This window comes from Solea solea, chromosome 7, assembly GCF_958295425.1.
Source record: "Solea solea chromosome 7, fSolSol10.1, whole genome shotgun sequence".
Taxonomy (NCBI): Eukaryota; Metazoa; Chordata; class Actinopteri; order Pleuronectiformes; family Soleidae; genus Solea; species Solea solea.
In genome coordinates this window covers 16,308,003-16,330,064 of record NC_081140.1, presented here as the reverse complement: position 1 = coordinate 16,330,064, position 22,062 = coordinate 16,308,003, and the positions used below count along the sequence as shown (strand labels likewise).

The 22,062-nt window shown below is 43.0% G+C and overlaps 1 protein-coding gene across 2 annotated transcripts; it reads right to left on the bottom strand.

The window, feature by feature from the left end:
* Positions 1-371: 371 nt before the first annotated feature.
* LOC131462963 (SH2B adapter protein 2) lies at positions 372-22,015 on the bottom strand. 2 transcript variants are annotated; one of them, XM_058634549.1, is made up of 9 exons: positions 21,793-22,015; positions 11,598-12,567; positions 7,071-7,172; positions 6,890-6,981; positions 6,422-6,522; positions 6,182-6,343; positions 5,873-6,075; positions 5,140-5,314; positions 372-3,238 (listed from the first exon to the last, which is right to left on the bottom strand). In XM_058634549.1, the coding sequence occupies exons 2-9, from the start codon at positions 12,534-12,536 to the stop codon at positions 2,916-2,918; spliced, it is 2,097 nt and encodes a 698-aa protein (XP_058490532.1). In that variant the 5' UTR covers positions 12,537-12,567; positions 21,793-22,015; the 3' UTR covers positions 372-2,915. The 2 variants fall into 2 exon arrangements, with proteins under 2 accessions (XP_058490532.1, XP_058490533.1); XM_058634550.1 differs by lacking the exon at positions 21,793-22,015 and adding an exon at positions 17,043-17,141.
* Between the last annotated feature and the right edge of the window lie 47 nt (positions 22,016-22,062).

Genomic DNA, 22,062 nt, shown 5'->3' with positions numbered 1-22,062 from the left:
GTGGGAGGAAGCCAGAGAACCCCCCCCCCCCCACCCCACACACACACACACACACACACACAGGGAGAACATGTAAACTCCAGGCCTCGAGCCTGGGTCTTCATGCTGCAAAGGCAAGAGTGCTAACCACTACACAACATACATTCATAGATTTAAGTGCATTAAATGTTTACCAGTGTGTATTAGTGACTCTGCCTAAATATGGAACATTAATTTAACAGCCTGAACAATAAAAAAAAACCCACATGACCTGATGTTTCACAGTTCCATCATTAACAGAGATGAATGAACTCTCTGCAGAGCGAAGGTTACATTTGTATCAGTGAAGCACTGAACTTTTCTGAGCCGTTGTCAATGACGAACAGAAAATGTGAAATGTTTGTTCACATTTTATTCACAGAAATATAAAGTAGTATGTCAAGTACATCACTTTGTACAAAATTGCACAGACTCTTCAAAACTCGGTCAAACAACAGAAAAAAGGAAATTCAGATTTTTAAGAAGTGTTAAGAAAATAAAAGGGCGACGTGAGCAAATCTGTGATATGTGAGGTGGACTGCTGTGACAGACGGGCTTCATTGAGTGTGTTTCATCACGGAGAATCAATCAATCGTACATAAATAAGACTCAATAGGAAAAATGTAATTTACAATGGCTGAGGAATAAATACGTTCCAAAAATAGGATTCAAATTGGCACATGAGCTGCTCGGTCTGCTCCTCCACTGAAATCGAAATTTCATTTCTGAAGCTAAATGGCCATGCTTGACAAGTCGCACACAAAGTCCAGATATGTTTATTCCAAATGATTCAAGTGTTGCATATGATCCTAATACTGTAGCTGCTTGTGGTGATTTGAAGAGTATTATTTTTCATGATTTAAAGAGGAATTATCTTCACTTGTTGTCCTGCCGACAGATAGACGACAAGAGTGACAGCACTCAAGTATCTGTATGCTAAATGTAACACTATAGCACAATTAGCTGGACAATGTGGTGTAGCACAAAGCTTAAAAATGGGAAAAAGTAAGAAAACATACCTAATAGCACCTCTAAAACTCACTAATTAAAACTTTTTTGTTCTTCTTTGGTGCAAAATGATAGAGGAAAAAACTAATTAGTGTTAAATATGCCATATGGTTTCTTGCATGAACTTGGGAAGGTAATTGCGCGGAGACTCCAGTTACCATCTGGCAACTGGTCCTAACTGAGAAACAGCCACATGAACCCCCCCCCCCCCCCACCAAACGGTGATTTGATATTTTTAGTCTTGCATTTTTATCTTTCATTCTCGGTTTCCACTCTTCGTACATGGTTGCTTTATTTGATCACTGGTGACAGGAAGCAGAGCTTTGTTACAGAGTCATGATCATAACGTTTGGTAAGCCTGTGAATATGACTTAATATAGGATATTTTGTATTAAAATGTATATTTATGTACTGGTTTAGTAAAGTTTGTGTGAGTGTTTTCAGTTTTTGGATTAATCTCAGTGTTGTAAACCGAAAGTGTGCAAATGGACACGTTCAAAATAATGAATAAAGACAAGAGTGTGCTGGGCAGGGCTGATCAAATGAAAAATTAGCAAGTGTCAACACACTAAAACTTTTTGTTACGAATGTCAGAATTGTTTCGGCACAAAATACGCTTTTCTATTCAAGCATGGCCACCTAGTACCCTTTATTTAACAAACTGCACTATACCAGTTCACCCACACGGCCACCTGCAGGCTACACAATCAGCACATAATACTGCCATGCTACTGCTATCCCCTCCCTCTGCTGGAGTTGGTATAATAATATCGTCAAGGCATTACTGAACTCCTATATAACAGCATATCTAATCTACAGGTTATCGATATGATGAGCAGGGACCCTGACATCCATGTTCTGGAAACACTACTGTAGCACACCAATCACTGAAAAACATTTGGACTCCACACACACTCATAGAAATAACCTCAGTACGATGGCACGACGAGAGCCACCCAGCCATGTGCAGACGTGTGTGTGCATTTTCCAAACTGATGTGTAAGACGACATATGACCACCTCTGTGAGTGCGTGTGTCCGTGTTGCAGCTTCCAACAGAACAGTGAGAACGAAAACCTTTATCCGTATGCAGAGACGTGCATGTTCAGTGTGTTTGAAGCAGAAACCAACGGTAAAATGATCACCTGCATTTATCTGATGGGCTGTTGTGAATCATCCGCCTCATCACTATAGGCAACAGTCTGTTCAAGTCCAAGGTAACTGTCAGGCACTAAGACCCTTTAGGCTGTACACGTTAAAGTAAAACACCTCAGCGCTAAGACTAACACACCCATGATTGCAGCACTGATGTTAGTGTAGAGCGGGGCTTTGTAGAGAAGAAGCCCCACAGGGTCAGTGAGGATATCCGGGACAGACCCAAAGCAGCTTTACAAACATTAATGGGATGCTCCCGGGAGCTCGAAGGAGCTTTGAGGGGAGGGGGCTCTTCCTTCAGAGTCATTTCGATTCAAACTCTCAGTCCTTCAGTGTGTGGGGGGGGTGGGGGGGTGGAGGGCTCTACTCCCAGGGAACAGTGGGCAAGGGTGAACAGGAAGTGGTAAGAAGAGGTGAATCAAAGCCACATGATTTTACTGGATGACTTCCTCTTGCTCGCTTATCTTAATCTCCCTACATCTTGGTCTAATCTCCTTCTCATAATCGTCTATTTACTCACTAGTGAATTTGAAACAAAGAGCCTAAGGGATTTATCAGCATGGACACGCAGCTCGGCATGAGCTCACCCTCTTTCCCATGTTAGAGAAACGTGAAACAAAAGGAAACATAGGAAACACTGATTCATCACCAGCAGAGCATCATGTGTCACCTCCAACTTTCTTTCTGTCACCCACAATTTGAGAAAATACATGAGAGAACCCTGCCCTGTGCAGATTAGTAGAAAGAATACTGGTTCTCCACAGCTCGGGCTCTGCGGGTGCCGTCGGCATCGTGGTAGTCCTCGGATGCCCCAGCAGAGGCCTCCAGCAGGCGCTCAGAGCTGTTGCTCCGGCTCTGTAAGCCTCCTCCTGTACCTGGGTCACTGCGGGAGAGAGAAGGAAGGGTGGTGGGAGATGAGGAGGTGCTCGAGGAGAGTGGGGCATCAGGGGGAGGCCCTGCAGGCACTGTGATCCCAGGAGGGTGGAGGGCTGGCTGTGCTGAATCTGTCCGGCAGCCTGTGTCTCTGGGCAGGGTGGAGACTGGAGGCACCGTCGAGTCTTCAACAGATTGTGAGAAGAAGAAAGAAAACTAGTGAATAAAAAGGAATATTAACAACATTTATGGATTAATATCTTCTGTTGATGATGGTCTCCACTGCAGAGCTACGAGCAAAAAAACGCTCCTTCATAGATGAATGTGTAAACACAGACAGTGTAGTCCTACTTTATTATCCTTTTTCTTGGTGGGCAATAACACCAACAACACTGGTGCCAAAATCCTGCCTCACCAGTGTATCAATAAAGCCTTTTATGCCCTGAATCAAGCCCGTACTCTATGTTCATGTGAGGTAGTGCATGAGAGTGTGTAGGTCCAGCATGCGGGGGAACAGAGGGCCTCTTTGTGACCACCAGGGCGGGTTGGGGCCAGAGCCTCGGCCTGCATGAAAAACTCCTGCGGCATAATCGCCCACTCACTCTCCTGTACAGGAGGGCATTTATCCCCTGCAGGAGAGTGGAGGGCAGTCTCTCTGTGTGTGTGTACTTGTATTTGTTACCACTTTAGGACATTTTTCTGGCATAAACACAGACTTGGTTAGGAACAGAGGTCCTCATGGAGAGCAAAACCTGGTCCTAATGATTCAGAACCTCAATTTTAGGCTAAAATGTGAATTGTGGTGAGGTTAAGGTTGGGTTAGGTATTTACTGGTTATGGTAAAGATGAGGGATAATGCTTTGTTTAGGCTGTGTGTTTGTGCATGTTCAGTGAGTTTTAGAGCTGCTTCCTTATCTAACTGTCTGGAGATTTCTAATCTTACTCCATTATTCTTCAGTGACTGTGAGCGAGTAAGAGTCTTTCTTTGAAACCACCAGTTTCCAGTTTCAGTTACAGAAAAACCTTATTTATCCCACAATAGGCAATTTGGTTCAACAGTTCCCAGCCATAAAATCAAAATACAATCGTAAATAAATAAATGACTGCAATCATAATCATGACACAGCAACGTTACAACATTCAAGCTGTGAGTGAAGCAGCCCAGTGTATGGTCACAAGGAAACAAGCAACTGGCCATGACGCTGGACTTTTACCAGCCTGAGAGCCAGAATTGTACTGAGAAACTCTGCAGCGAGCTTCAGTTTTAAAACTAATCTCAATCTAAGCACATGAGCATTTTACCCTGTTTCTTTTTTTGAACGCTGTCTCTGTTTTTTCTTTTTTAATGTCTGATGTATATTAAATGTGTACTTGACATGAAACTGATTCTGATCCTAGGTAGTGAGTAGCAGTAGTTGTAGTAGTAAGTATTTTTTATGCACATTTAACTTCATTGTTTTGAAATATTGTGATGATTCATCTTGAAATATTAAACGGTCTTGAAAGCAATGGGGAGATTGCATGGCACATGTCTTCTTTGTCACTGTGTGGTCATGTAGACCTAAAAACAAACACATTTCTGACACGCTTCAGCATCAAGCCTACATCAGGGTGTCGACTACATCGCAAAGAACTGATGTTCTTTCCAAAAAAAATAAAAAAAAAATAAATTGCCAACACTATTTCCAGCAAATTTGGATTTGGATCAGTTGCTTCAATGGAAATCCAGATAGGGCCTAACCACGGAGTAATTTACATTCCCTGTGCAGACGGCACTTCCAAAGTAACACTGCAGCCTGTAGATGATAAGTGCTGCTTTACAGTTGATGAAGTGATTAACTGTGACCTCCATTTGAGATGGAAAATCCTTAAAAGTCTTTAAAAGTTTATATCCCACAAGGTTGCAGTTATACAAGCCCTAGGGTCTAAATTGGTTTGTTTGGCTGAAGATGACGATCTACAGTGTCATGAGAGGTAGACCATTATATGGGCTATTAAATTCGTTTATTACAGACATGTTGTGTCAGAATAAATGAATCAAGAATCAATTGCTTTGATGCATGAGCAGGTTTTATGCGTCGTGTACCTGTTGTCGTGCTCCTCTGCACTTGCACATAGGAGCGCAAAGTGATGTCAGCTGAGCCGCCAGATTCGAGGGGGATAGGGTGGGCGTGGAAGTGTCTCAACATGTCTGACACAGTGTGGAACCACAAGTGGTGGACGTGGCACTGGCCGCTCTCGTTTACCGACAAGCGCAAATGCTGGGAGGAAGAGAGAAAATGTTAGGAGAGGGGGGGGAACGTAGAGAGAGGGGAGGAAAGAGAGACAAAAAGAGAAAGACAAGGAATTGCAGCATGAAACGCAGTGAACATCCGAAACAGGCAGATAAAGACAGAGGTCAGGACATTATCTGAGAGGTTTCTGGCTGTGGGAGCAACTACAGCACCACGGCTGACACCAGAGGAAGAGGCAGGAGCGGACACATCCTCAGTACTGCCGGTTGGCAGGATGTGATGTGCAGGGATCACGTTACATAAGAGAACACTAAATATTCACATCACTGCATTTTTCCCAAGGCCTGAACTACTAATTGGCTGTGAGTTGCAGCGGCTGCTTCCTAAATGTCAGGAGAGCGAAGTGAGTGAATTTAACATCACCGCAGGGAAAAGACTGTAGCTGGGAGGAAACATTTTTGTCTTGCTTAAGACACACCTATAAATATCAAAAATTAACAAATAATAATAAAAAAAAAATAAACAAATGATAACCTTTCCTTACTCTGGGCAATGAACTCATGCTGTGACTTTTTTCTGCCTCACCTTGGCTTTGCCTTGGAAGTTGAAGGTAAGGACGTATTCGCCCGGCCGTGTCTCACTCTGACGGATCACAAAGAGGCCGTGGCTCCTGGCGCCGCCTGCAAGTACCAGCTGAGCCGCACGCACTCGAGACAGTGTCCCATGGAACCATGGGTAACCTGCCAAACTGGCGTCACCATCTGAGTCTTTTGCTCCTTCACTGCCGCCTGAGCAGAGTCACACACAAATCCATGTGTTTATTTTTATGTTCAACATAAAAGTGTTTATTGGGTTGGATAGATCTGTAAAGAAAAACAAATACATGCTCATTACCTGCAGAGGAGTTGGAGGCCTGGGCCTCTGGAGACTGAAGGAAGCGCTCAAGAGGCATGTGAGATGGGTGTTGGGTAAAGGGGGGTTCCCTGCAACGGACTGATGGGGCGCTGTAATGCTCTGCAGCTGAGGGACACGGCCTCTCTGGAGCACGATAAACACCTAAGGATGTTTTGGAATATTAGCACATTTGTCTATGAAAGGATTTGATTGCAACAGTGGGTCTTTGCTCAGCCTCACCCTCAGACAGCAGCTCACAGCTGCAGGAGGCCACCATGGAGCAGTCTTTGGAGGCCTGGCCGTGAGGACATGACGCAAGCTCGATGTCATCGCCACTGTCACTGTACACAAGCAAAGAGGTCAGGAGAAGCACAAGAACGTAGCACACACACACACACACACACACACACATCCTCATCCTACAAACACGGACACAAATAGTCCTTGTGTTTACAGCCCGAGCTGCACCCACTGACATCCACTAACCCGGGAAACTAATGAGGAATGTCAGCGGTGCAAGCGCGCCCATGTTTGTGTTCATGCTACTTGTCAAAAAACCCCACTAATTTCATGATTAATGAATGTGTGTGTTACCCACCCCCCCCTCGAACACCCTCCCCCAACACCCTCCCTCCCCCCTGACCCATCCACCCTTTTCCCCCTTCTCTCCGTCCTCAGCCAACAGCAAATATTTATCTGGTGGTTTACCCCGGGTCTGTGCAGTCCTGAATGTCAGCAACCCAGGAGTTCTTCTGCAGCGAGTCAATGGTTTCCAGGATGTACTCGCCCCCATTTTCCACCTGTGGAAGAACCACATCAGATCCCATGTTAATAAGCCAGGCGATAGAGCAGTTCACTTTAAAGCAAGTAGTAGCAGTGGAGGTTCTACCTTGAGAACAAAGGTGTTGTCCTTGTCAGGCATCTCCAGTGGCATGGTGGTCCTCACCTCCACGATGGCTGACAGAGGGATGCTCACTTTTGGCTTTGAGGACTAGAAATGCAAACCAGACACACAATTGACTCGACTGTGAGGTCTTTACTTTGACTGCAGGACATCACAAGGTGAGCTTCTACTAACAAGGTTCCAACATATTTGACACCAGAGCATGGAAGCAACGAGATAACGAAAACTTAAACTGAAAATAACATTTTCGTAAACAAAAAATAAAACCAATTTACCAAGGTTTTTTTTTATTTTTTTTATCTTGCACCTGCAAATACTCAATATTATAAAAACTAACAATAGCACTGTGACTAATCAAACTAAAAATGAAACCAAGCATTTACAAAAAACTCAAACTAATAAAAACTAACATTTTAAAACCAAAAAGTGAAAACGAAATAAAAACTAAAACTATTATAACCTTGCACCAGAGCATTTCTTAGTTTCCTTTTGTATAATGTAACGACATAAAATAATCTATCTATTAAATGCATATTCTGATTCACAATATAATACACAACATAAAGTGCACTATGTTTGTCTTTTATTTGTTGTTTGTGTCCTATATGTTCCAGCAAACACAGAATGCATCAGCATGGGTGGCATCACCACAGTTAAATTAAACCCTACGTGCAGGAAGGAACTGCACCTCTTGTAAAAGTACACATTTTAGATTTAACGACAAAAAAAATGGTAGTGGTACAGGTTTAAATACTACCTCTTTTTTATTATTGTACGTCTTTAGTGTGAAACACACCCATCGGCTCCTAAACCTCAAACATCGTGACACATGATAACTGAGTGAAGTGTGTGTGTGTGTGTGCAGCCTTAGCAGTAATGTGTTCTGCTGTGTTTGAATATATTATTAAAACATTATAAACCAACATTAATAGAGCAGCGTGTTTACAAAAGATTACACATTCTCAAATATGTATCCACAGTGCCATTTTTTTTTGTCATTTTGTCAAAGTGTGGACTGATGAAGAAACATAAAACACACAGAGTTTACATGAGAGTGAAGACAGAAAACATCCTGTCCTCAGTTTGCCCTCTGCAGAGAGTCTAATCTTAACAGACCCTAAGAGTGTGTTTGTATGTGTAAGGGGAAGCAGAGTGAGAAGGAGGCTGACTGGTGACCTGTCAGAGGCTTATCAGCTGATCTGTCTGGAGTAACACGGCTCTCATCTTGATCCGTGCAATCCACGCCCACAGTTGGATCAGATGTCAAAAACCACTTCCTGTACGAAACCATCTGACCATTTCCTGCATGTCTCTACTGTGGGAAGCACAAGCCCAATGTCAGCGTTCGGACTGTGGAAACTGCACATGTAAGTGATCTGTTTGTGAGCACACAGTCAAACTCCTCCTCCTTCACATGTTCAGTGTAAAACATGCGTCTTTCTATTTTGCAAATCCCACTTTTTTTCCCTCTGATACAAACTGTAGTGTGGGACTTATATAAATGTAATATAAATGAATGTCCAAGTTCAAACAGTGGTGATTATAAGTCTATCAGTTCCACACGACTCTCTCCATGTTTCTCAGTGTTAAGCAACCTTGCACCAGTGAAGTCTGCAGGTTTCGGTATGACAGAAAAGACAAAGAAGAATTCTACTGCTCATTGAGCAATTTCATGAAATAAACGCTTCTTGTCTCCGTCCTCCCCTGCACTGCCGCTGTATACACACAAATGCTCCTCAGGAATTTTCATACTTTCATTACTTTCAGTAAATTGATGAAAAATGGAAAATAACCGGAATTACTATTGAATCTATGGGACTGTTTTGATATTTAGTTACTAAATGATTCATGGTGTTCTGCTGTTTAGTGCTGGACATAGCGGGGAGAGTGGGTTTCTGTGTTGCCGACTGTGTCTGGAAACTATGCTGATGAGAATGGTCAGACAGCTAAACTAAAACAGCAAATGTTTTAGGGCCTAAAAGGAAAACAATATATTTATGATTTAGTAATTTAGTAAGTAAAAGAATTACATTTTAAAGCCTCAGCAGATGAAACCAAATATCGTCATGGTTAGAGTAGTTTCCACCAGAGATAAGCAAAACATTTGTCTTTTTCAAAAAGTTGACCATTTGAAAGCCAAGGGAGTTTTCTTGGATGGTTTTGGGGGGTTCTTTCTCAGCTGGTCTAATAAAGGAAAGTGAAAATGGTTAACCCGGGTTCATCCTTTGTCAGCTGGGATTGGGATCAGTGCCACCCTCGCGACCCTCATGTGGAGGATAAAGCGGTAGAAGATGAGTGAAATGTAGTTAAAGGCTGAATGGAGTCTTTAAAAAAGACACAATTTACCACTCACTTAAAAGGGTAACCATATGTTATTTATATGAGCAAAGCAATATTTGAAAAAGTCATTTCCTGCTATAAATGTTTGTATCCTTGAAAAATGGCTTTTTGCTTTTTAAAGGTCCAGTGTTTGACATTACTTTGCATAAATTGAATACACCATGCCTGAATATGTTATAAATAAGTGTGTAGTTTACTTTAAAATGAAAAAAGTCTTTTGGTTTCTGTTGTCTAATAAAAAGTCTTTACTTGTGCCGCCGTGTTTCTAGCACATGCTTCTCGTTGACGCGGCATACACGTAAACAAATAAGAATGACGTTCTTTCTGCTATGCAAAGGCCACAGTGGTTCCCTGATGCTCTTTGGTAAGGGAGGGGTGCTGCTGTGTCATAATGCAGCCAGTTAACATGCTGCAGTGGGGGCGTCTCTGCCCCACAGAGCAGCCAGCAGATTGATGACCCTGACATGGCCGGAGCCAGAGCCAGTCAGCCAGGAGCAGGCAGGAGTGAGACTTTATGAGTCTGTTTATCTTTTCGACACTATTGACTCGGTCGGCACTGCTATGATTTGGATGGCAGTGATAAAACAACTCAGATTGTGTCTGCAGGACAGAGCCTGATGAGAGGTGTGTATTTAATGAATGTGTCATCAAGGCTGTAAGTGTTGCTCTGAAGCTTCCACAATTCTCAGCCTTGTCCACAGCTGATAATAATTTCCCCACAAAGAGCAGACGAAAGTGCTGAGGCAGAGTTGTTACGTTTCATTTTGAATGTTCCTCTTGTGGTTCTCAGGAAGTTTGGAGTGACTCACAAAACTATTTTGGTTCCTGTTTTCAGTTTGTCATCACAGCCCGTTGGAGAGATGAAACGCCAATCGATGGCACATGAAAGGGAAACGTTGTGATCACCCACTCTTACAGGAATCAATGTAACAGCCTCCTCTCTCACACAATCTTGAGTTTTCTCAGCCGGCTTCTTCAATCCCCCCACCCCCCCACGTCTGCCTCCCACCTGTCCTTACCCCTCTCCCCTCTTTCTTTCCCCATGTTCCCACCAGCCATGATCAAAGGACAGTGGCAGATTTACACACACTCAGCTGCGTAGCCTCATGGCCTTCTTAAGGTCAGAGGCAATGATCTGGAAATCCCATACAGAAAAATCTGTGTCTGTGTGTGTGTGTGTGTGTGTGTGTGTGTGTGTGTGTGTGTGTGTGTGTGTGTGTGTGGGTGTGTGTGTGTGTGGTACAGGCGTGTGACTCAGGGTGGATTATCAGACTGATCCATATCTGGGATCTATGTTGGGATGCAGCTAATGATTGTATTCATTATTGACTTTTGAGCCAGTTCTTGTTTCAACTGGACTTAAAGTCTAATCTTCCATTAGACTTGGAGAATAGCAAATGCACTGCACTTGTCCTCCTGTCTTTCACCCATGACTGGACAAAAGGACTACTTCATTTAACCCTCAGCTAAGCTAAAAGTGTTTGTTTAAAAAAAAAAAGGGAAAAAAGAAATGTGCTATGATGGATCTTTGATGAATGAAAAACTGTAACTGTAACATTATTACATTATTTTCTTTAGACTTGGATTCAATAGTTGATTCATTGATTGTTCAATTGAAAGCAAATGAATCTGCAACTATTTCAGGGGCAATGATGTGGAAATTCCACACATAAACTGTTTCCATTATTTGTTTGAGGCGCTAGTTAACCAATATCTTCTAACATGGTTTTAGGATTTCAGGACTTTTATTACGTCCAGCAAGGAGAGTTTGTTTAACTATGAGTGCCATATGTCAACAAATAAAGGACAAATTTGTATTAAGTATTCTATGGGATGTAGATTATGGGTCAAGGAGGAAATGATCAGATGAATCAAGGGTAGGGGAGTGTGTTTGCCCAACAGAGCAGCCTTTGGAGGAAGTGTGAATGTCTTCACTCGTCTGTTAGTAAAGAGAATTTCCATCTATCCATTTTCTACTGCTTTATGCTCCACATGAGGGTCTTCTGTCTCTTGAATGTGTTCTGGCAAATTAAAATGTGCATTAACATTTACAATGAAGCTACTCAATAGAGTGACTGATGATATACTTGTTAGCTGCTGCCCCACAGTTACAGTTATTAATCTACTCATTCATTCAGTGTGTTTGTCCACTGCTGTTGCGTGACTGTTTACCTTAGGTGGTACGTAAAACTCCAGCAGGAACTTCTCGCCTCCTTCCTCTCTTCTCGTCTTCCTCAGCAGCAGGCGGCACTTCTGCCATTGTGCGGCACCCATACAGTTTGTGTCGTCAGCCACCATGTACCTCAGAGCGCCTTCCCTCTGGATTTCCAGCATCTCTGCCTTGTGGCCCTGGGAACCTCTGGGAAGGCGCAGTTTTTGGGACCACTTCTCTCCCCCTGCTGCCTCACCCCCTGCCCCTGCCCCTACGCCCCCTCCTCCTCCTCCCACTGCCCCATTAGCCTTCCTGGCTCCTGGGGGAGCATCAGGCTCAGGCGAGGCCCGTCGGTGCCACATCTCCTTCACCCCGTCCACCACACACAAGCTCATGTTCCTCAGAGAGAAGCCCTTCTTGAAGCGAGCCTTTGGGTGACTCACCGACACGTCCTCCGAGCTGCGAGACTGTCCAAGGGCAGACACCTTGTGGGTCGGCTGAGAGCCTCGGGGGGCAGGGGTACCGTTGCCTCCGCCCTCTATCCCTCCCCCTCCACTGTCCATACTGTCCAGGGATTCACTTGAAGCCCCAGTGTCCTTGCGCCTCTGGTAGAGGTCGTGGCCGTAGGACAGTGGGAAGCCCTGGATTCCCAGAAAAGGAACTATGCTGTACTTGGGTGGTGCGTTGGAGCCGTTCTCTCCCGGTGAGGACGCCTGGTTCTCCCGGGCCTGGGTCAGAGCTGCAGAGAAGCACTCCAGGAAGTGTTGGGCAAAGTGCTGTGAGAAGCTGGCATCTGCACCGGGCGAGTCGTAGCACGGGTTCTCTAAGAGGAAGCGCTGGAACTTGTCGGCAAAGTCTGCAGCAGAGGCTCGAGCGTGGAGCTCACAGAACTCTCGCCAGTCAGGCAGTGGGCACGAGGAGGAGAGCTCCGGGCTACCAGGCACCACCGATCCGTTCATCACTGGGCCATGCCAACCCACCGAGGAGAGGCTGGAGAGGAGGAAGAGGAGCACAGGGTCAGACTTAGACAGAAGAGCCACAACGTGTGTGATGGTGCAAAGAATAAAGGATCTGTGCATCAAATGATGTTAATGTTGTATCTTATAATCAAAATGTTCTCATGAAAATTCTGTCAAATCGAAAGAGAAATGTGACCTAAAGAATTAGTGCCGTCTCACTGAGCACTGCTCTGCTCACCCCTCCCTTTCCCACATGCAAGGGAACTACAGTGGTCTTCGCATGTCATTCGTCCTCGTTGGAGTTGTAAGCTTCAGCTTCAAAACATGAAAGTATGGTATGTCTGTTCTAGTTGCTGTTTAAACATGCTGCTGCAAAATGGCAGCCTCCGCAAAGCAAGGCCCTTACCTTAATTAAGGTAAGGGCTAATAAACCTGGCTTTAATTATTCAGCTTTACAAGTCGTTTTAAAACCTTTTTATGGGAAACAAAGACGTGAATGGTGTCTGTCAAAAAACGATAAGATTGTCTGACTTATATCTGTCAGCGCACGATAACAGAAAATGACTACTCACTGATGTTTGCCTTAATAATTACTATTTTTTTAAGATCACATTTGCTTTCACCCACTCATCCTTTCATTCCCCTCCTCATTAGTGTGTGTGTGAATGACTCAGCTTTGCCTCCCTCTCCGGGCCAGAGCGGTGCCAAACCACATCACATCACTGATAAAATTCTTTGCACTCTGCGGTGAGGCCAGAACACAGAGCCATAGCACCACAGTGTCAGAAGCAACATTCAAGCAGACCTCTCTCTCTTCACTTCTCTCTTCATTTCTCCCTTTCTCTCTCTGCCTCAACACATCAAGACAGCATCGGTTAATAGTGTCAAACACATGTTGGAGTAATTGTTCATGTCTGTAAAGAATAAAAGATGAAAAAGGATCAAACATCTGAGTGGGAAAAGACAACACTCAGCGCCGCTGGACTTCTTTTGGCAGTTCACTTTAAACACTATGTGTTCAGATGTTTGCTTTCTGAAATGACACAACATACATGCAGTTTTGAGTGGAATGATTTTCTGAGACTTCCCCATGTTAACAGCACTTTTGTCATTTCTGAGAGTCTTTCTTCATAAAGGACTAATTCCAAAAAACCAACAAACAAAAACTGGAATTAAGTCTGACTCACACATTCCCTTTGCCACAGGCCTGAAATAAACAATATGCCTGATTAGCTGATCCTGCAACAGAGAAACACTCACGTCTGCCGAGACCTGGTGTCAGAAATACAGAGTAATGCTACAGTATAACGGATAGAGAGTGTAGGATTACACAAGAATGATACTAAAAGTGCACGGACACCAGTATGCAGCTCTTTGTTGTTGTTTGCTCTCAGACTCTCAGGTGACAGAGATGTGCAGCACAGAACATGACTGTGAAGAAAGAAAGAAAGAAAGAAAGAAAGAAAGAAAGAAAGAAAGAAAGTGTTCAAACGCTTTCTAAATCCATAATTAACCCTTTAATTGCCTTTGATTGAATGCCGATACAATTAATGGCATTTTAATATTCTACATTGAATATCACCATTAAGAAGGACAACCCAAATCTGTGGCTCATGTTATCATGTATAATGAATATAATGAATAAATAACAATAGAAAGTATTTGAACAATAATCAAACTAATAGCACGGATGGCAACTTTTTAATCAAAGTGGTCACAAGTTGATAACTACAGGGAACTAAAGGTAGAATCTCTCTCAGGCTTCATTCATGAATCCGTCACTTCATTCATTCACAAACATCCATTCATTCAACTGCTAATCACCACGTGTTGTTGTAACAACTATCTCGCTCCCTGTGAGTGAGTGAGTGAGTGAGTGAGTGTGTGTGGCTGCAAGGCAGTCAATAACCATTCAGCTATTTAAAAACCTGCATGTGGCCAACTTTCCACTCATTCAGCAAAAAAAAAAAGACGACGGTGAGGTGTATTTCTCCAACTCCTGCCCTTTACAGAGATGAGACGTGCCTCGCTCAAGGATACTGGACTGTCTATATGCCTCTCCCACACACACACACACACACACACACACCGAGTCAGCATGAAACTCAAGCCATGAGACGCTGGAGGAAGTGGACAGTGTTAGGGATTTTGGAGGCTCAGCAGACTGAAGGCGACACATGGGTATAAACCAAAAAATGATTGACAGAGATGGGGGGAAAAAAAGTGTGTGAAATGAGGAAGTGCAGTCAGAGATGGAAAACACGATAACGATTACTTAGATTCATTCAATGAGAGACGGATGAATTAAAAGACATGTCTCTCGTATTGATTTTACCTCTCATAATACACCTCTAATAATAACACCAAAAAGAAAATTGTGCCGACAGTGCAACAGACTCCATTTCAGCCAGCTGCAACAATAAAATGGTGCTCAAATGTTGATGCATCAAATCTAATTAGACTTGTATAATACAGCCATTCATCCATTATCTACGCTGCTTATCCTCAGAGGGTTGCTGAGTAGGAGCTGGAGCCAATCCAGTTGATATTGGACAAAAGGCCGGTTACGCTCTGGATAGATGTCCACATATTTAATATCATATAGGGTCTGTATACATAGAACAACAACCAGGAACCTTTCTGCTGTGAGGTGGCAGTGCTAACCACCAGTGTTGTAATGGAACAAAGTACAAATACTCTGTGCTTAAGTAGAAAAGTCACATATCTCCACTTTCCTTTGTTATTTATATTTCTTGCAACATTTACTTTTACTGCACTACATTTCCTCTGACTATCTTTGTTACCCGTTACTAGCAAATCAAATCACAAGAAGACGAGTATAGAGATATATAGAGATTTTCTAGTCTTGATGAGCTTCTTTACAATACAGTTTTCACTCATTCACACATCTTTCATACACTGTAACATGGGGTTAAGTGTCTTGCTCAAAGACATATAGACTAGGAGGGCCAGGAATTGAACCCACAGCCTTCCAGTTGAAAGACTCGCTTTCAACACGCCCTACCACTGAGCTACCACGGCTCAATCGTAACTCTTTACTTTTTTAATACTTCTAAAACTTAAGTACATTTTATATCAGACAATGACTTCGGATACTTAAGTGCAGTAAATGTCCTTTACAGTAAAAGACCTTTACTGAAGTAATATAAAATGTGACTTCAACTTCTACCAAAGTCATTTTCTGGTAACTTCTACTCAAGTATCACTTTATACTATAGACTGCTAACCACTGCACCAAGCTGTCGCTCCATTCACAGCCAAAAATATTACCCTGACTTTTATTTTTTTTATCCTTTAAACCTGAATGAACTGATTTTTTCCACCACTTGGAGGGAGCAGAAATACGTTGTGAACAATTCTAAATCAATGTAACGACAGCTTATTTGCACATCCACCATATATACAATACACTATAAACGAGCCATATTGCTGATAAATTATGGGTTGGCTAAATACTTTGCAGTGTCCACTGTCTTAAGTACAAACGGTGCCTGTGTGAGCAGCAGGCAGTGGGTACAGTAGGATTTGAAAAGTCGCCTGCTGTGAAACAAAAAAGCGACGCTGAGACCATAACAGCTACACAATGATTTGTGTATGTTTGTTATGAATGAAAGACTTTCCCTTTTGTTTGACTTGCTTCCACTACATGAGGAGGGAGATGTTTTGGCTCCGTGGGCCAGCTGCTAAAACAATCAGAGAGAGTGGAGGTGGAAGAGACGTGGGGAGCGTGAAGAAAGGGAGTCAGTGTAGGATGAGGGGGAGCACAGACACCATGTAGACTCCAACATCCCCCCCCAACTCTCATTAGTCTTTTTTCCCCTTTAGGTCTAACAAGGGGAGTTGAGATGGATCCCAAATGTTAACCTCCATCCTTCAGAGCTGGAGGCCCTTTCTCCTTCCTCTCCCTTGTCTGCTGTAGAGATCTACCACTACTGTGCCCCCTCTTGCGCCTGCTGCTTCTTTACCCTGGGGAGCAGGGCTGATATCTCTGTCAGATGCTTGGGAGTTGTGTCTGTAACTGTAAACGGACTGGGGAGAACAGGAAATAGACATTACTGTTCTGGGAGAAGCAATCAGCTGCAGCCTGCAAAACACATCGTGCATGATCCGTTTACCTTGCAGGACGGAGCTGTGCAGAGCCAGAAGCAACACGCTGTACGTACAGTACAGAGTATATCTGTCTGATACTGTGCAGCAGCGGAGATAAACAGAGCTACTGAGGAAGTGATATCAGGGCCAGATGTACAAGGATTTGTGTTCCTCGAAAAGCTGTGCGTACGCAAACCTCTCTGTACATGTGCACAGATAAACACTGCATATGTTGTTTAACTGTGACACACACACACACACACACACACAGTTCTAACCCTAACCCTTAAACCAAGTCTGAAAAAGCCCTTTAAACTCATGGGGCCCAGACAAGATGTTTTTTAAATTTTTTTGGACCTCACAAAGACATAAATAAAAAAGGAGACAGACACTCACACACACACGTTGCTCTTTGCAGTTGCAGTTTCATGCCTGCAGTGATTGGTTGATGAGGATGGTTGGTGACGTTGTGCTCAAACCCCAGGGAGTTTGGGCCCGGCGATGTTTACTAAGATTAGCCTGCTGCACAGCACAGCACAGCACAGCACAGCACAGCACAGCACAGCACAGGACAGGACAGGACAGGACAGGACAGGACAGGACAGCACAGCACAGCACAGCACAGAATTAATAATTATATAAGCCATTTAAATAAGATGTTAAATTGCAAAGCTGTCCTCCGGTTATTGAAGAATTCATTTGAAAGAATCACCTTCACATGTGATGTTATTATCTGTGTTTTCTAAACAGTGCATTGATTAATTTATTCTATAATAGATAAAAAGATAGCGGTAAAGATCCACAAAAAGGCATATACTCTATGGAGGATCTACAGTAGACATACTGTACAAAGGTGACAGGGTGATACCTGGACAGGTTGTAGCTAGTAAATAATTGGCCTTTGTTATCAGCTTAACCAGGCAAATAGAGAGAAGCAGTTTCAAAATAAAATCCTGAAGTCGTTTCAGAAACATTTTATGATGTTATTTGTTGAATAAATATAAATCTTCAGGTCCGGATGGACATCAATAAATAAAGGTGTTGGGGGGTGTAGCAGGCATCTGGAGAAGGTTACATGCTACACTGCAACCACTACAGCCCATCCATTGTGAAAAGGAAAAACACTAAACATTATCATAATGAACTGTGCATAGGGCGATCGCTGAGTGACAGGTTAATGATTGGTTGTGTTCATTACAGGATTACGAGAGCTACAGACACTGGATTGTTCTTGTTTTTGTCCAGAACACGTTATTTATTCATCCACTGCTATCAGGATGTAAAGAGGGTTTCAAAACATGAAATACAAAAAGTGTGTGTTCAGGAAACCAATTGCAGACTGTAGAGTAACTTCAAGCTGTTGAGGCAAAGACAAGAAACACTCTCAGCTTCCAGTTTCTTTGTCTGATGTGATACTAAGCTCAATACACACACACACACGCACGCAAGACTCAAGATAATAAAGTTATCTTGAATATCTTTGTGGTTTTGATTGTTTGGACAAAACAAGCATTTTGAAATGATGGTATCAACCTCATGGGATTTGGAAAGTTGAACTGGGTATCTATCGCTCTCTTTTTTTGACATTTTATAACCCCAACAAACTGATTCGTCAAGAACATAATCACCAGATTAAGACACGATTAAGACAATGGGCTGTTTTAATTCAGAATCCTCTGACCGTTGTATTTTTGAACATTAAATTCTGATCCTTAATATGTGACAGAGATGCAGACACATGAACATGAACATGTCTGTTTTGTTTGTTGCTCCACTGATGGAGGACTAGTGATGGGACAATGTACGACATATCGTCGCTCATCGGGATTTAAAAGCCCTTACAATTAAACTTAATTGTGGTGAATTTCTCTCATCGTGTTCATCGTGAATGGAAAAAAATAAAAACATCAGTATCTTATGGAGAGACTTAAAAATCCTGTCTAACTGACCACCATAAGTGCACACAGAAGGCTGCACTTGTTTAAGAATCTAAAAAATGATGAAAAACAATTTCTTTCAGTCATAGCAATAATATCGTTAATCTCAATTATATTCAAACCGTCCCATGTCTAAGGAGGACAGACATAAATACAGTGTCAGCGTCACAGGTGGGAAAAACCACACTGACAAAAACAAACTCATCTACAAAAGACTAAAAAATTATAAGAGCAGACACTCAGGTGTGTGTGGGTGAGCGTGAAGATGTGGATTTATCACTCCACTGACAGTGAAAGGAAAAGCAGAGGAGATGTAGACATCAGATAAGGACTGGAGACAGAGACGTAGACCGCGATCAGACATGGTTATCAAGAGAAAGAGCAGAAACCGGGGTCGACACTCATCGACCCCTGTCCCCCCCACGTTCACCCACTTCTATCCACGTGTTATCTAAAGGTCCACTTCAGAGCAGAAGGTTAGTGACTTTTAACCCGTCTCTGATAACCTTGTCCCTCCCCACCAGTCCCAAGGAAGGACCAATGTCCACAGACATTATTTAAGGTATGATCCAGACACGGATACTCCACAGCTGCATAAAGCAACCTGTGTGTGTGTGTGTGTGTGTGTGTGTGTGTGTTGAGATGCAGACGGATGCAACAGGAGATAACAAACCAGACAAGGATGAGAGGACATGAGAGACATTCCTCATCACCAAAACTGTAACGGCACCCAAACCTGACATTAAATACGTTAATCAGCGCGTCCTCTACCAGCAGACTCCGTGTCGTGGTTTCTCTGGTGAGCAGTGACAATGTTAATACTGAGGGAGCGAAGGCATCCATATGGCAGCCAGTGATAAAGGACAGAGTGCGTGGGAGATGCACATACCGCCACTGACTTCCATTTCCTGTCTCTCACCCACCAGGTCTAACTAATTTCACAGATGACCACAGGCCTCTCACAGAGACGTGTGTGTGTGTGTGTGTGTGTGTGTGTGTGTGTGTGTGTGTGTAAGCAGCAGCAAGTGTGTCATTCATTGGAGTAGATGGCTCTAATTCAGTGTCACTGAGTGAAGTCGATGATCGACGAACCTGACTGCGAGAACGCGTCAGTATCAGGCCGAATCCATAAACATGGGTTTTTCATTTGATAAATGATTATGCATCTGATCAGCCGGAAGCGGGAATTTAAAATGTCCACATAGAACCACTGACTGGTTGAGTGTCAGTTGTCAGAACAGTCTTTATCAAAACAATCGATTATTTCGGCACATCGGATGTCGCCATAACCATGAAACATCGTAATATTTTACTGTATTGATACAGTCTTACGCTCCTGGTGTACGTGCATTTTAAAAGCCACAGCTTTACGACAACAAACAAAAAAGAGAACAGAGAACAGCTCCGCCCACATCAACACAATTCATAAACCAATAAAGAAGAAGAGGAACAGGAGAGAGTTCGCTGTCTTACCATTAGGTGTCACTAATTCCTACACAGTGAACCTTTAAGGAAAAGCATGTTCTTTTGATGTATTGTACATACATGTCAATAACAAGTCTAATCCATCAAGTTATTGCAGAAATGACATGTAATATAATGTTTGTCAATTTAGAACTAGAATATGGGACATTATATAGGTTCTGTAGCAGACAGTGGATGGAGATCTATATTATCTCTGCAGATGTATGTATATCTGCAGCTTTAACAGCTACACTTTAAAAACTATACATAATAAACATAATCAGCTTCTATTATGAAATCACAACATTAGCATCAGATGATATCACAGGGATTTTAAACCTGCAGTGTTTTGCATTCTGCAACAATAAACTGGGTTTACCTCTGTAATTATGAACATTCTCCCAAACTAAACTGTAACAGGATATGTTACAAGAGCGTAAACACTACGTACTATCAAATGAAAAACAACTTAAACTCCTATATATAATCAGCCTCATAACAACATTTCCTGTGATATCTGATCATGTTTTTAAATAGTCTATGCTACAACGTCACAAAGAACTCAAGCCAAAAACACACTATTTTCTCTTTCTTTCACTTTCTCTCTCAGTCTGTTTAGTCTGCTGTGATTAGAATGTGCACAATCTGGCTTAAGATGATGATAATTAAAAGTCACATCGTAACAACAGTCACAGTTAAATAGCACAAACGTTTTCAGAACATTGATTTGTTTACGATTTATATTGCAATTTGCAACCCAAATCTTGATATATAAATATAAATATTAATATATTATAATGCATGTCAAATCTTGATATATAAATATAGATATATTATAATGCATGTCATTTAAGCTATAGTATATACAGGCAAATCATAAAGAAAAGGAAACAATTCTATAGATTTATTTGGCCACTTGACTGCTTAAATCCAGCTAAGATTAAGATTATCAAGCTTCGTTATAAAGATACTTACTGTAGGAGAAAGTCAATAAAAGGCCTACACTATATACACATACATATATGTGTGTGTGTGTGTATATATATATACATATATATATATATATATATACATATATATGACTGGCCTCTACTGCAGGCCCGCTCAGCCTATTTTAAGCCAACAGTAGACTGTTGTGCAGGCTGCGTGTTGTGGACTTCATGAATGGGGCTCAGCAGCTGCAGCCTCCTGCTGAATGGCTGACATACCCTGGTCCATAGAGGAGGAGGAGGAGGAGGAGGCGCTGAATGGGAGCCTGCGCGCGGAGTCACGAGTCTGTCCACTGGCGTGGGGTCATCCAGAGTGGGGCCTATATACTGTACACCCCATCATCACATCAGGTGACAGCACATCGACTCAGGCCCTCAGCCTGATCCTGAGACTGACCAGACTTGACTCCCGCAAGGCTATTAAATGGATAATCACAAAAGCCCCTTTACGCCCCCCCAACACACGCACACACACAAACGAAGCATCCCCCCCCCGCGCGCATCCACATCATCCTCATCAACACACAAAAAACATCATCATCATCCGACTGCACTTGTTCTTCACCATCAAAACACCTCCTCTTCCTCAGCACCTGGAGGTTTGTTGTCCTTAACAAACCACGATGCTGGTGCGTTTTCCCTCACACTATCATCACCAGCACCACTAGCCTCTCTGATCATACGCGTCAGGATCATCCAGACGCACCAAATAAGAACCAAAACAGCAGCAGCAGCGGCAGCGGCGGCGGCTCTCACCTCAATGCAGGACTGGTTTCATGACGCTGGTGTCTCTGACAGGAGCTGGAGTTTGCTGTGAAGAAGAAGAAGAAGATGCTCGCGGTTCATATCTTCTCCTCATCTGATGTCCCTCCTTTCCACCGGTTTATGCGCCTGCACCGCCGCTCTGCTCTGCGTCCATCGCTCTCTCTCTTTCTCTTTCTCCCTCGCTCGCTCTCTCTCTCTGTGTTAATGACAAGTCACACAGTCGTAGAGAGAAATTCTACTTCCGGCTCTCCCCTCCAGAAT